This window comes from Micromys minutus (genome assembly GCF_963924665.1).
Source record: "Micromys minutus genome assembly, chromosome: 23".
NCBI lineage: Eukaryota > Metazoa > Chordata > Mammalia > Rodentia > Muridae > Micromys > Micromys minutus.
The window spans coordinates 45,849,299-45,865,346 of NC_137958.1; the positions used below are offsets into that span (position 1 = coordinate 45,849,299).

Sequence of the window (16,048 nt, forward strand, 5' to 3'; positions counted from 1 at the left end):
GTAGTCACCAGTATGTAATAGAAAAAAAATGAGAAAACTAATTTTTATTAACGTGTGAATTGTTAAAATCGACTTCCACATTTGATATTATCCTAAGTAAAAATGTTGAAAGCATCCTATGTGGAACTTAAAAACTCTTTAAACATTTTATTCTTCCTGGATAAAATTTAGTAAGAAGAAAAACTTTGTCCTTGAACATAATGGCCACTCATAATACTTTAAATAAGCAACATTTTTATCAAGCACAATAGGTATACACCCTTGGCAGCCACCTGATTTTGACTACAACCAAGTAGCTTAATGTACTTCACTGGTAGAACTCTGTTAGATAACAAGGTTATCAACAGCTCCATTAAAGGCTACGCTGAATACCGAAAACTAAAATTCCTCTTTAAGATGTTTTCTTCCACGGTCTTTTAATGCGTTTTCCACATTATGAATGTTGATATCCTCACAGCTTTACTTCAAGCTGTTGCTTGTTGTAATACCTTTCAGACAGTGACATTTAAAACAAACATGCCCAAAGCAGAGAGGTTCCTTTGTGAATTTCAGTGCGCTACTCTTGGCTGTGACCTTCCCTCACTCTGGAACATTTTTTCATTTTCTAAGACCCTCCTTAGCTCCCTAAAGCATATTCTTTGAATTATTCCTCTGTACATTTGAGAAGAGATCCCGCCGGGGGGAAGCTAGGGAGATGGGAAGCCTCAGGCAGACAGACTAAATGCACTGTGCTTTCATTAGGATTTAAGACTTCAAGAAGCAGGTGCACACCTAGCATGTGCTCCCTGGCTCTTTCCCAAGTTGCCCTTTCTTGTCAGGGTCCCAAGTGGTGGGAGAGAAATGATGTTCATTTTAAAGGTTGCAGGGGTACCTAGGAAAAAGACCAACTAGATCATAAAATTTATGATGCTTTTGACATAAATTTTAAACTATTTAATTGACAAAATGCAAATATTCCACGGAAACTATGATTTGGCCTTATCTTGATTGATGAGATTTTTAAATGTCTTAAGCACGCACAACACCCTGTGAACTATTTGTTTCACATCATTAACTCTTTAGGCCTTTCTGCTGACTCAGGACACTTCTCCAGGACAATGATGCACTTGGAAAGTCTAAATTTTGATTCACTTTCTGGCCTCTCCTCTCTATAGGTGAGTGGCCTGGTACCAGATCCTAGGACAGTCAGGCTCCAGGGACTCTTAAAATTGGCCAATCCTCATGGGCTTTCTGACCTCAAGAGGGAAGAAGGTGAAAAATTAGAGAACTTCTTTTCTATTAATGCCAAGACCCATCCCCCACCTTACTGACATTATAGAACTTGTAAGCAGGTTGGATGATTCTTCAAAATTGGTTCTCTAGAGAAGACAAATATGAAGACCACCTCACGAACGTGTGGGAGAAGTTACGTGAGACAGCTAAGCCAAGGTAATGAGGCACCATTGACTTGCTCGCTGTAGTCTAAATGATGGTCGTAGGAGTGCTGAGATTCTGGTTGCTGGCATCCACAGGTGGATTATCTACAGTGCCCCACTCCAGTGTGCCTCAGAGTCCCTGCAGGTCTTTCTGAAATGCAATTGCTTGGCATCACCTACAGAGTGTCTGATTCGGCTGTCTTGGCTGGGGCCCGACAATTTGCATTCTAAAATGGTTGCCAGGTAATGGTCCTGATGCTATTCTCTCAGGATCAAACTGTTTGGATGACTGGTACTCACAAAACATGGAGTTAGACACAAAGGCAATCTGTAGGAACTCTATTTTCTCCCTTGCTTGAAATTAAGCAACCCCCCCCCTTTCAAAAATTAATCTTTGCAAGCGTCTGTAATGCATGAGTGTGGGTAGGAACATGATATGGCATGTGGGCAAAGATCAGAGGACAGCCTCGCCTCTGACCTTATTTGAGGTGGATTTTGTTTGGCACTGCATGTACCAGGTTAACCTGGCCTATGAGTGTCTGAGAATCTCTCGTCTCGGATTCCATCTTGCAGTAGGAACACTGAGATTACAATTATAATTGACTTGAACTCAATTATATACGTGCACGGTTGCTGTCTTCAGACACACCGGAAGAGGGAACCAGATCTCATTATAGATGGTTGTGAGCCACCATGCGGTTGCTGGAATTTGAACTCAGGACCTTTGGAAGAACGGTCAGTGCTCTTAACCACTGAGCCATCTCTCCAGCCCCCTGAACTCCTTATGCTTGCACAGAAAGCATTTTTACCTCTGGAGCCGGCTTCCCAGACCCCAGACTACATCCTTATATAGGCCTCAAGTAGATCAAAGGGGACTTTCTTGTGGAGTCTGGGTCGTCTACATTTCTCTCAGGTTATCATAAAAGTCTACTGGTATCTGGGCAATCCTGTGTATGAGTGGAAATAATCTGCAGTGGTTAAGACCTACCTGCAATTGCTCAGAATCCCTCAGAATGCTAATGCCTTAATTGTTTGAAAACAGTAAGCCTGTGGCCTCCTCATTCCATGACTCCCTTGGGACCAGGCTCATTTAATGACCCTGTCATTGAAAGCACTCTTCCAGTGAATATACTTTGAACTAATTCGTTTATAGTTACTGTCACATTGCTACACATACTGGATTAGCTTTAATGTGAGTACATTTATCTGTAGTACAACAGCAGACGGTAATAATGCGGGCCACTGGTGTGTTTCAGGTCATAACATGAGGTCTGCAAAAGGGCAAAACTCACTGATTCTGTATGAGACTTTCTTTAGGAGGATTTTTCAGGCATAGCCACACCCTCCCACACACACTTAATAGGCTTAAAACAGGTGCTGACAAGATGGCTCGGTGGTTAAGAACACTGGTTGCTCTTGCAGAGGGCCTGGGTTCAATTCCCATGATGGCTCACAATCATTTGTCACCCCCGTTACAGGGGATCCAATAGGCATGGACTCCGTGCACATACATGCACACATGCACACAGGCAATACATTCACACACATAAAGTAAAATATGTCCAAGAGTAAAGCCTGATGATGCTGACGGAATATGACAAAGTGATGACACACCTTCACACAGAAACATCTGCTACACGGTGTTCTAGTGTATGACTTATCATAACACCATTGAAGCTGTGTTTTCTTAAGATCCTGGATGTCTCTACATTTCCAGAGAGAAGCAGAGGCACACATCTCTAGCAGTGTTGCTGGCTATGAAAGTTTCCTACCATTCTGAGGTTTCCGTGTTTGTGTGTATGTTTGTGTGTGTGTATGTGTGTGTGTGTGTGTGTGTGTGTGTGTATGTATGTATGTATGTATATATGTGTGTGTGTGTTTTATATCTTTTATCTATGTATGTATGTGTATCTGTATCTATATATCTGTATCTATGTATCTATCTATGTATTTTTATCTATGTATATATGCATCCATCTATGTATCTATATCTATATATTTGTGTATCCATCTGTCTGTCTGTCTGTCTGTCTGTCTATCTATCTATCTATACATCTATCTATCTATCATCTATCTATCTATCTATCTATCTATCTATCTATCTATCTATCATCTATCTATCTATCTATGTATCCATCTATGTATCTGTATCTACGTTCCATTTATCCATCTGTCTGTCTATCTGTCTCTCTGTCTGTTTGTTTGTCTGTCTACCTATCTATCTATGTCTTTCTGGCTATTTCTGGCTCCCTAGCCATGCTCTGTAAGTAGAGATCCCTTCCTCATCTTCCAAGCATGTTATCTGCAGGCTTTGAGCATTTAGAAACTGCGGAGAAGGAGGTAGAAGCCTGTCAGTTTGCATTACTCTGATTTGGAAAAGGACTTCCTAATACATCTGAGCTGCTCATATTAACAAGGTGCTGCAGAAGCCACGCTGCTACATGTCACTTGGTTTACCTGTTGACACATGTTGGTAAATAAACACAGGGTCACCAATCACATGCCTTCAAGCTGTGACCCTAGAGATCTCCGGGCTACAGAACTACTTGTGAAAGTGGAGAAGCTGTTATTTCAAGACAGCATTTGTCTGTGAATCGCATTCCATATGGAAGTTAAAAAAAAACAAGAACCAACAACAAATCCGTGACACACTGTCAAGTGAGCTGAGCAAACTGACATCTTTCTTTGAGACCTTTTAGGAAGCAGGTGTTGAATGCTTGTAATGAGATTTTCATGCATCTTCAGAGGGACGAGGAAAGACTCTAGCAAGAGCTTTCAGAGTGTCATGCATACAGTGGAGGGGTAGTTCCCACTGGGGAGCACACAGAAGGGACCCCACAGGAATGTTCCTTGTCTGCTGGGCTGCTTCTCAAGTTCTCACCTGGTACTTCTGTTTTTAAAGAAGGCACCTCAGAGGTTAGTTTAAAGAAGAATATAAGTTTTTTTTTTCCAGCCATAAGGGACTCTGTAAATTTTAAGTATCCTGATTTATTATTTAGCAGCTTCATCCACATCTATGTAAAGAACAATGAAGGAACTAAAATGGAAAATGATGTGTGTGTATGTGTGTGTATATGTGTGTGTGTATGCGTGTGTATATATGTGTGTGTATGTTGTGTGTGTATGTGTGTGTATGTGTGTGTATGTGTGTGTATATGCATGTATGTGTGTGTATGTGTATGTGTGTGTGTATGTGTATGTTGTATGTGTTTGTGTGTGTATGTGTATGTGTGTGTGTATGTGTGTGTATGTATGTGTGTGTATATGTGTATGTGTGTATGTGTGTGTATGTATATGTGTATGTGTGTGTATGTGTGTGTATGTATATGTGTATGTGTGTGTATGTGTGTGTGTACATGTGTGTGTATGTGAGTGTTTGTGTTAAAACAGGTGGTTTCAAGCTTAGGTATGAAATAGATGGAAAAGATTGACTAAAAAGATTAAAACCATACCCTGGGATACTAAAAAGGAAGAGGCTACATTCATGGGGTGGGGATAAGTACTCCTTTTATTACATAGATATTTATAATTTTGATGAACAAAAAGTTAAATTATGGAGCTGATTTAGATTTAATCTTTAAAAATCATCTTCCACTGCCATGGCTGAGCTCTATATATCTACTTAGGATACTTCCTGATCTAAATCCAATCCTTTGAGTTTTAAACTCTATGCTGTTTCATGAAAGTCTACATTTCATGCTTGGCAAACTTAGTTCCTAAACACACTTCCCTGGTTGTGAGTGATAGTTATTTTTGTTTTGATTTTATTCTACCTAACCGTCGGTAATGAAAAGAGGTTCTTGGAATGTATTTGATAGACCAGTGGGAGTGCATAAGGCCTCTCAGAGGCCTAGATATCAAAACTACTTTCATAACCAAAACTTAGATTTTCCCTTTGAAACTCTGCTGACATTTATACTAATCCTGCTGAAGTAATGGGAAAATCTGCTGTCTTCTGTGTGCAGCTCATCCCATGCTGCTAAACTTAACTCTCAGCCACCAGATACTTAAGAAAAAGGGAGATGCTGGAGAGATGGCTCAGAGGTTAAAAGCACTGACTGCTGGTTTGAGTCCCACTCCCAGCAACCACGTGGTAGCTCACAACCATCTGTAATGGCATCCTATGACCTCTCCTGACCTCAGCTGCAGTGCACTGTGTTCATATTCATAAAATAAATAGATCTTAAAGAAAAAGAAAAGAAAAAGGGAAGTGTCTTGCAGTCACAACAGGGAAGCCATATGTACGAACTCACCATGTTTGTGACAACATGGTAAGACCTGAGCAAGTTCAAGCTAGACCAAATTCCAACACGCGGAGGGGAGCCGGAAGTCTGACTCTTAAGTCAAGGAACTATTGGCAGCTGAGAGCCACTAGGGGAGGGAGTGTAGTTTTTCATCAAGAGTGGCCTCTGGGAATAAGTTATCAATGCTTAAAGGCCATATACATCCAAGAACACATGGGCAGCAAAACGGAAGTTGGAAGTTAAGAAAAACAAGGCCATTAAGTTGGGTGGGTAAGGAAGGGATTGAGTTTGGAAGGATCTGGGAGAACCGTGAGTATGATCAGACCATTTTGTGTGATATTCTTAAGGCCTTAGTCATAAAGTATTGCACAGTATTTGCCCATACTACTAGAAAGATAATTCACTGAATATGCTATTCTCTATAACCATTATATGGAGTGAGTACTTATTCATTTAATGCATATATTTTATCATTTGTTTTCTCTTATGTATTCCTCAGGGGTCTGCTTTTGGAGCTGCAATGTTCAGCTCTTTGGAAGGCACTAAAAATAGAATTATGGGACAGTCCATAGACTCTTTTAGGGAGGTCTACTTTTAAGATTTATTTATTTTTATATATGTGAGTACACTGTAGTTGTCTTCAGAGACACGGCCAATTACAGATGGCTGTGAGCCACCATGCGGTTGCTGGGAATTGAACTCAGGACCTCTGGAATAGGAGTCAGTACTCTTAACTGCTAAGTTATCTCTCCAACACCCCTTTTAGGGAGCTTGCAGAGGGAGGAACTTGAACTTTTTGACAGACTTTAGGGGCAATTCGGCAACAGATACTGAATATTTCCTGCAATTACTAATACACTGGGCAATTCCTCTAGACCAGGAATCACTTTTAATCTGTTATGTTTATAACAGTAGCACTGGGATAATAATATTCTAGTTATGAGCATCTCAGCTTGGGAATGTGATGGTTTAGGAGACAGCAGGGACTCATCAAGTCCATTCTCTCCTTTACCATGTTCTGGTGTTAGCAGAGGAATGTCTTAACACCAGGCACACTGTGTGTTTGAAGGCCACTGGGGGAGGGGGTAAGAAGGGAAGGGAAATCAGTGGGAGACTGTTCTCTGACAGAAGCTGAAGGGGCATAGAGCTTGGGATAAGCCTTTTTTAGGGTGATACCATGTAGGGTGATCATGAAGAGAATGATCTAGAAAGGACAGAGGTACCATTCATGAAAGTAAGAAGAGCTATATGATGAAGTAACAATCACTCAAAAAGACGTAGGTGTGATTGGGATCAGCATCACAGGGCATCTGAACTGGCCTTGAAGTAGATGATTACTTCTGTCATATCATGGACAGTGTTCCTTTCCCAGGTCAGGATGTCACAGGAACTTCCGTCTCACATTTAAATGTTATGTGCCTTAGGATAGTTGAGACGACCCACATTCTCTCGCACGTCAACATAGTGAGCTTCAATGTTCTGTTTCCCTACAAACACCCACAGCCTTGCCACTCTGGACCTTTACTTCTTTTAGCACCAAAGGATAAGTGCTGGAGAGATTCAGTACAACTCAAGAAGTGGAACCCTAAGGCCAAAGGGAATCTGTGATGTTTCCAGTACCCCTAAACAGAGAAGCATTTTCTCCACTGTCCTGGACCTACACTCTGAGAAACCAGGAAGGAAGGAATGGAAATCAGTTTCAGGTTGCAGAAGCGCTAAGGAGTTGGCTGCGAGGCTTGCTTCCTGCTTCTGCAGTAGACAACTGCACATCACGTATCCTTATAAGACTGTCTCCACAGTTATCGGCAAGCAAGAAGCAACCGGTCTACTACACAGCAGAAGCTTTTCTCTGTGGAAAACCTGAAGCCACACACGGTACACTCAAACCTTGTCAGGCATGAGCAAGGAAAACCTTCATTTGCCACTTCTTGTGTCATCCTTGTAGCCCCTGCTTATAATGTCTCTAAACGGCTTTTGATTCACAGGAATTAATATTGTCTACATTGTAATAAGCTAATTACTGGGAATACAAATTACATAGCATGGGGTATTTTCTTCTGTGGTTAGTGAGTAGGTGGAGAAAGGTTGAAGCGAACAGAAATAGGAATCCCGTTCACTCTAAACCAGAGAAGGAGAAAGCCAAAGTGAAGTAGCATTATGCTTAAATATAAGCTTAATAGGAAACAATCTGTCTAGTATCCAGGAAGCAGGATTAATGACGTTCAGTTCAATATAAGGATAAAAGGAGATTGATAATAATGGTTTAAAATCAGCAGTTCAATTGGATTATATTGCCTGAGGCAATCAATGCAACTTATGGCTATTAGGGAAATTTCCTCTTAGGTAATTTAAACATGTCATTACCCTGTGAAAAACACCCAGATCTTCAAAATTGTAATACAAAAGTGAAGCTTGGTGTGATCTTTTATTCAGGGGTCACTATAGGTAGGTCAGCGTGCCTACCACATCTTTAATGTCTACATGAATTCCCTTCACTAAAAGCTCTGGGGAACTCAAAACTCCAGCAGACTTGAGTGGTTTTCTCAAATACAATGAGGAAATTATTATTCATTCCTATTGTTCTGGAGTTAGAGAGTGCTGTCTATTGGTGTACCCATAATCAGCAGGTGACTTAGAAAGAGCCATTGTTTCTATCACAATGTCAGGTGGGAATTCTTCAGTTACCTGTTGATTTCTATTGGGTGAGGACTCAGTAGTCTTTGGTTTACAAATTGTTTTCTGCAAAGTGTTGTCATGTTTTGGAGAACATAATTTTTGTCTGGGTCAAAACAACAGTTTGTGGTGACATCTATTTTTAGGTTTTAACTTGGTTTTTTAAAAATATTATATATACATGTATGCTTGTGATGTGTGTGTATATGTGTGTGTGTGTGGTATCTATGTCTGTGTGTGTGGTGTGTGTCTGTGTGTGTCTGTGTATGTCTGTGTGTGTGTGGTGTCAATTTCTGTGTGTGTGTCTGTGTGTGTGTGGTATGTGTGTGTCTGTATGTCTGTGTGTGTGTGGTGTCCTTGTGTGTGTCTGTGTGGTGTATGTTTGTGTGTGTGTGTGTGTGTGTGTATGGTGTTTGTGTGTCTGTGTGTGTGGTGCCTATGTCTGTATGTCTGTGGTGTGCGTCTGTGTATATGTCTCTCTGTGTGTGTGTGTGTGGTGTCTATGTCAGTTTGTGTGTGTGTGTGTGTGTGTGTGTGTGTGTGTGTGTGTGTGTAGTGACATCTAATAGTACACAAATGTGCTAACAAGACATGTCAGTGGTGTTTTGGCTATACACTGTTTCTTAGCACATGGATCTTAAACAAAACAGGCTCTGCTTATTTATTATTTATCATTATCGTTTGACAATGTAGTGCTAAATTAAAATGTCACCCAGATGGCACACACATCCTAATGACGTAAGGACAGCCACAGTGGGGCTTCTTTTCTCAAAGCGAATAAGCACAGAGTCTCCTGGGAGAGCATTTCTGTGCCACTCACCTGACAGTCTGGAAGTGAGTGCACCTGAGCTTAGACCTGGGAACCAGGCAATGAGAGGGCTGATGCTGGCTTTACAGTACAAAGTCCTCTCCTATTCATCCATGCCAGGCACCTTCTTATCTCTAGATTCTTAAGAAGCCTATTTACAAGGAGCAGAGGTGGATTGCAACCCAATTGGAAGAACAGCCTGACCACCCATTTCTCCCAGAGTCTAGACCACCAACCACGGAGTGTACCTGGAGGGATCCATGCTCTGGATACATATGTAGGAGGGAATGGCCTTGCCTGACAGCAATGGGTGGGGGGGTCCTTTGGTCCAAGGGGAGGCTAGCACAGGGGAATGCTGGAGCTGTGGGGCAGGAGTGTGGGTGGGTGGGGAAGTACTCTCATACAGGCAAAGGGGAGGGGGAGGGCAGATGAGGATGGGGGGGTTGGTGGAGGGGTAACCTGTTAGTGGGATATCATGGGGGGGATTGGTGAAGGGGGTATCCAATTGGGATATAATTTGGGATGTAAACTAATGCAATGATTAATGATAATGATAATAATAATAATAATAATAATAATAATAATAACAACAATAATAATAAAGAAGCCTATTTACCAAACCTATGCAGAAGAATCATGTAAAGGATAGCTCTAAGAAGCATGGTTATACTACAAGTCACAATGTAAGGAACAGTCTCTGGACCACCACAAAGATCAATAGCTTATGTATTACTGCTCTTCTCATCTGTAAGAAACTTGTTGAACTAAAACACAAAGGAATACTTCATTTAAAAAAAAAGACACATAATTTGCAATTTCAAGTCATTCAACTAAAAAAGAATAGAACAATTAGCAAACCAAGATTTATATGCCATTATGAATTCTAGATCCTAACCTCACTATTACAAAACCATCAACAAGGATAAACAAATTTATCAAGATTTGGTTTTGGTACAATGTAGACCAAAGATTACTTATAAAGTACTAAAAAATGTCAATCCAAGCAACTAGTTTTTCCAAAAATAGGACGCTCAAAGAAAACCACCAGTTTATATGTAACACGTAATACCCAAGGAAAAAAAACTTTGAATGAGGTCATTTGTTTTCATTTATCTGTCGTTAGATTCTAAAATCCCTTTCCTACAGACGTGTGCTGCCGGTGGACAAGGGAGGGTCCCAAAGGATAGAAGAGCCCGCGAATTGCCACTGAGCAGCAGACCGAATTGTCAACTGGGAAGCAGGTGGATCGCTCTGAACTGCAAATGTAGTTGTAACCTCCGTCTTCTCTGCTCCTGTGTTAGAGCCTGGCTGCTTTGATCTCCTCTGATAAGGGCATGCGACTCTGGCTTATCTTTTTTTTTTCTTTCTTTTTTTTTTGTCTTGTTATTTTTAGGTGGCCAGTTTTCACCCTATACCTTAATTATTCAGCAATTGGTTCAGATGACTTCTTACCAGGCAGCTTGCCAGCTCACGGATGTTCTTTCTGTTGTAAGTAGACAGATAACCGTCTGTGTCATGAGCTCATCTGTTTATTAAATAAATATTTATTGGGTACCAAGCATGTGCCATGCCTGGTAATTTCTTCTGAACTGGGGATGAACCGGTTATTGAAATACAAGCCCTCTTCCTCCTCATGGTGTTAACACCACAGGATGGTCAAGAGGAAGGAGAACTGTTTTGTGCCCTCTGGTTTAGGAAGAAAAAGTGTTTGAAACATGACAACTGGGAAGCAGTTTAACTGAGTGAGATTGTATAATACAACCTTTTCATGAGGGAGAAAGGGATGGAGGGAAGCTTCTAGATGGAACCTTGCAGAAAGTGAGCCCTAATGACCTACTTATGAAGTCTGGGACTCTAGACAGAGTGTTCAGCCTCTTACTTGATTTTCTGAAATAATAACCATAATAATGTACGTCACAAAGTCTCATTGTGAGAGACAAATGAGGTGACATATAAACTGCTTGGATGGGACCTATCACAGAAGGGTTTTGTTGGTTTGTTTGTGTGTCTTAATTGTAAGCAATTGTATTTTGGGAGAAAGTTGTGGTAAGATAACATAAACCATAAGCTTTTGTAACATGGCTGAAGAGATTGTTATAGAATGTTATCATTTCAAATCTGACAAGCTTGGAAGCCTCCCAGCCAGTGGAGAAAGAACAGACTGTGTTCTTGGGTCTCTTAGACCAGGTGGTATCACAAATACATAGGTTTTTTTTTTTTTTTTTTTTTTGTAAATTTAGGACATTCAGATTGATGACAAAAATCATAAGAAATCTTGGGTAGAACATTCTTTTCTTGTAGATAGTAAAAATGTTCAGGGGAATTTCTGAAAAATTAATATTTTCATTTCTATTCATTTAAAAAATGTCCCACGGTCACTTACCAGTATATCTCTTTACTATTAAATACAACTAAAGAATATATGTTTCTTAAAAATCTCTCATTAATTTAGAGCATTATCAGAGAGTATACTTATGTTTTCCTTTCTATATAAGCATTAGTTTTATCAAATTTCTTTCTCATAAAGCTGCTGAGATGTCCACTTCCTCCTTGAGAGTCACATCGGCATCTGTACAACTGCCTCTGCCCATGTGTCCCGAGGTGAACTAGGATCTCATCTTATTCCACAGAAGAAACAAAGGCCTGAGTCTAGTCTTAGATGAATGACTTGTGTGTTCCACAGACATGGGAAAGGCATAGATACTCCTGACTGCTTGCTCGTAAGCTAGGCTAAATTTCATTTTCAGAACAACCATAGTGTATGTGTGTGTGTGTGTGTGTGTGTGTGTCTGTCTGTCTGTCTGTCTGTTTACCTTCTGTGTGTGCTCATGACACATATGAGAAAGCCTATGGACAACCTGGGTAAGTCTGTTCTCTCCTACAACCCTATGTGCTCAGCAGATTGAACTCAACTTGCCAGGTTGGTGGAAAGTGTCTTTATCTGCAGAGCCCTTCTGCTGGCTTTGCAAAATCTTTTGAAGGAATTTCTAAAAGAACATGGAACTATCAGTATCGTGTGGGCTGCCACGAGTCGAGATAATTAAAAAAAAAAAAAAACCTCATTTTATTCTAATTATTTTTCCTCCAGTGTAGTCAGTAACTACTGTGGTGTCTTTCTTCCCCCATTTTTGTCTCAGTGTGCTGTGCCTGTCACCTTTCAAGACGTAGATTGTGGAAAACAACAGGAAAAATAAATAGAGCCCTTAGTAGAAGATGTGAGCTTAAAAATGAAAATAAACTGTGTATTGCACTACAAGTGGATATGAGGGTGGCAAACTTGTCTCAGGCACCACTGTTTCCAGAACACTGTTCCTGTCATCAGGTTGGGTACCAAGAGATGGGAGGAACAAGGCAAGAAGTACTCTGCTCACAAGGGTGAAGAGAGGAACAGGTAGGGTGTACAGAAAATGGTATGCGAAGTTAAATTACTTACAGTTGTGAGAAGACCCAAACAAACAAAAGCCAAACAAACAAAAGAAACATGACCTTTAACATTTCAGAGACTCAGAAACATCCATCCCCACCAACCCCCCCACCCCCGCCACCGGAGACCTACATTTACCCACACGAACGCATGCACGCACGCACAGTCTCCTTAGGGATTTTTGTAGCCTCTGCTCAGTTGTTCAGAGTCAAAAACATCTTCCTCGTCACAGCAGTTTTGCTTTTGACTCTTATGCTAGTTTTCGAGAGTGATTAAGGAAGATGCTTCTCTCTTCTGGTTATGAGAACCCTTCAAGTATTGGCAACCACTTCCAAATGAGATTAGTGCCATGCTTAAGATGTAATGTATAACATTAACATGGCCTCAGGTTTCTTGCCTTGATTTTATACAAAACTACAGCTGATCTTTCAGAGAAAAAGAACACATACTCTTCCTGCAAAGCATCAGCAATAGTTCTGGAAACATGCATTTTCGGCGTCCTGGTGAAAGGTATCTTGGTGAAAACAAACAAAGAAAACCAGGTGCCATGATGGGGAGAGCGCCACTGAGGGATGTTGAAACTTTTAACCAACAGGAAAGAAGACAGCACAATGAAAAGGCAGCCTAACAAGGAGAGAGAATACATTTGAGTGAGGGCTAACATCTGAAACATATAACACACTCACACTGATCAATAGCAGAAGCCGCAAATAACCCAGTGAAAACTGGCAAAGGAACAGAGTTAGACTTCTATCAGTGGACCCACACATCCCCAGTGGGCCTCTTGCTTATATGAAAGGATTCAGTATCACCAATCTTCATGGGGATGCTAGTAAACCCATAATAAACTATTGCTTGCTCTCCAAAAACCACGGTCACAGAGCCCCCACCATCTCAGACGACACGTGGTAGGAAAGGACTTGAAGGGACGAATTCTGATACCGCAGGCAGCGTGGAAACCGTGACACGCACAGTGGACAGCAGTATGGAGGAGCATGATAAAATGAGAGCAGAGCTCTACCGTGGAGTCTGCTGTCTATCCAAAGGAAAACAAACATCTTCAGATACCTGTACTTCCAATTCTTCTGCAGAATTAGCCACAATAACCCAACCACGAAAGCAATTCTACTCATGGACAGAGGCATTTGGCAAATTCGGTTATGTGCAGATAATGAACTATTACTCAGCCTTAGAGAAGACGGAAATCCTGCCCTTACCTGTTGTGAGCTACTTGTGCATGTGAGGTGCTGTGTGAAGGAAACGAATCGAATATTGTAGACAAGCATGGCAGGACACCGCTGAGTGGGCAGAAGGAGTGGGAAAGGCGGGGCAGGAGAACATCTCAAGGTAGGTAACATGGAGACGTTACCAACGCCTTCAGATCATACAGTGGGGAAACTCCAGATGCCTACCACACAGCAGGGGGGCCTCCAGACAGCACTGCTGGTTTGAACAACTAAAAAGTGGTCTGAGGACACCTTTGTATTCTCTCCTGGTTGTGCTAATACTGAAAAGGGTAAGAGAAGAGTTTTGGGAGTGGTGGACAGGTTTATAGTGTAAATTGTGAATAGTCCCAAGGCTGTATTTCTATATACATTAAAAATGTGCTTTTTAAAAATGACAGCTGTACTTCAAAGAAATATTTCAAAAATGTCATATACTACATTAGAAATAATGGCATGTGCATGCAGGAACATTACCTGTTTCCTTTTCTGCAGGCCCTAAAACATAAGAAAAGAGAATTTAAGGCCAAGCAAGCAAAGAAAACTTTCTATTTCTAACACATGGGATACGTTTTGGTTTGACCTGAACATTAAAAAAATAATATTTTTTTTAATGAAAATAAGAATAAGAAGGGTGGAAGGAGAAATTGGAAAAGCACGCAGGTTTTTCTCAGTGAGTGGGCAATGTTTTATATTTCTGATGTAAGACAGGTGGGCAGTCCTTGAGCAGATTGCTGGGATCCATTTTCTAGAATATTATTGTCATATTGAACTCCAAGAAAGGAGAGTATGGGTGGGTCCCTACTTCCTCTCCACTTGGTGTTCAGACTGTGTCTCTATGTACAGATAAAAGAAGAGCCTCTATCTTCTTCCCGATGGATTCTGCAGCTAAAAACCACTGAGCTCCACGGTGGGAGGTGGTCTACCAGCTCAGCATCTCAGCCCAGCAGCAAAACACTGCCAAAGGAGCTCAGAAAGAAAAGGGTCTGTCTGCAAATTTTAAATTGAAAATGTATTTGTACAAAAGGCATAAGGGCTGAAGGTCCCCCCCAAATGTCACTCTGAAGTACTTGAAAGATTTTAAAATCTGTTCACGGATCAGTTCTTTCTGTCTTGTTTGGAATACTCAGTACTCTCCAACACAAAGGCTACCTGGAAACCACAAGTGAAAACCAAAGTGTTCATCTTTCACTTCCTTCAAATGACCGGGTGCTCACTGCGTTTGCTTTAACGCAACATGATATCGTAATTAATGATGTTAAGCTGGTAACTAAGGAGGTTTCATGTTGTTAACTCTTGTGATATAATATTGGTTGCTATGGTGACAAGATGGCTTTTTTGTTAATCACTCAGGAGGTTGGTTATCACATGCTTGTTAGAGAGCTTGTTCAGATTTGGAGAGAGGAAAAAAAAAAGGAAAGGCAGAACATTTAATTTTTCCATTGGCTGGATAGTGATAACATTATTCTAATACCAATAAATTACTGTCCGCTAAGCAAGCACAATCTAAAATTACTTAAAGATACAGATCTTTGTCTCTAGGATGACTTCCCTCGTATTTTAAGATAAATATTTAACCAAACACAAACTTTTCCTTTCTCTCTGGTAATAAGCGATGTATGATGTAAGCTAAGTTTATGACAGTTTGAACGAGTAACTTAAAATCTTTCGTGCTACTTTGAAGTCTACAAGTTCTAAAGATGGAAGGACAAAAGCTCATCTTGAGACTCAGCCACAACTTCTCCTCTACTTATCTCTAAACATTGAAAATATCACTGTCCTTAATGAATAAAACGCAGAAGACAGAGGAAAAGTGCACAGTCCTCTCAAGAGGTCTAATCTTTCAAATGCATCGATATAGAGCGAGCAATTAACAGCGGCAGGAAGTTCCAACCGTTTATTCCAGCCCGCATAACAATCAACAAGTTTCTTCCTCCAAGTGACACTGCAGATCAGAAAATAAAATTATAGAATGCCACACTGACACCAGTCAGCAAAGAATCCGCAGACCATAGTTTAAATGTTAGACATACTTACAGTAATGTCAGAAAAAAAAAAAAAAAAAAAAAAAAAAAAAACCAACCCATGAAAACACCTTTTGGTTTCTTGAAAACTCAAAAATACGAACAAAGGACAACCTAAGCAGGGACCCTGGGTCTTTCATTGAAGCGGAATCCCAGGAGGCATATTAAAGCAATGAATAGGAAAAAGGGCTTCAGTTCGCCAGCTGAGATTTTAATGAGACATTTCCCTTTGCCAAG

The 16,048-nt window shown here is 40.7% G+C and overlaps 1 protein-coding gene across 16 annotated transcripts in view; it reads right to left on the reverse strand.

The window, feature by feature from the left end:
• Positions 1–16,048, reverse strand: part of CADPS2 (calcium dependent secretion activator 2) — a gene marked incomplete at its 5' end in the record, with an annotated part of 458,357 nt that overhangs the window by 91,830 nt on the left and 350,479 nt on the right. For 11 of the 16 annotated variants that reach the window (XM_080936279.1, XM_080936275.1, XM_080936276.1 and 8 more), the window contains one exon: positions 14,265–14,285. The exons of the other annotated variants lie outside the window; for them this stretch is intronic. In XM_080936279.1, the coding sequence (XP_080792405.1) occupies positions 14,265–14,285 (21 nt within the window). The remainder of the gene's footprint in view (positions 1–14,264; positions 14,286–16,048) is intronic. 16 annotated transcript variants of the gene reach the window in all.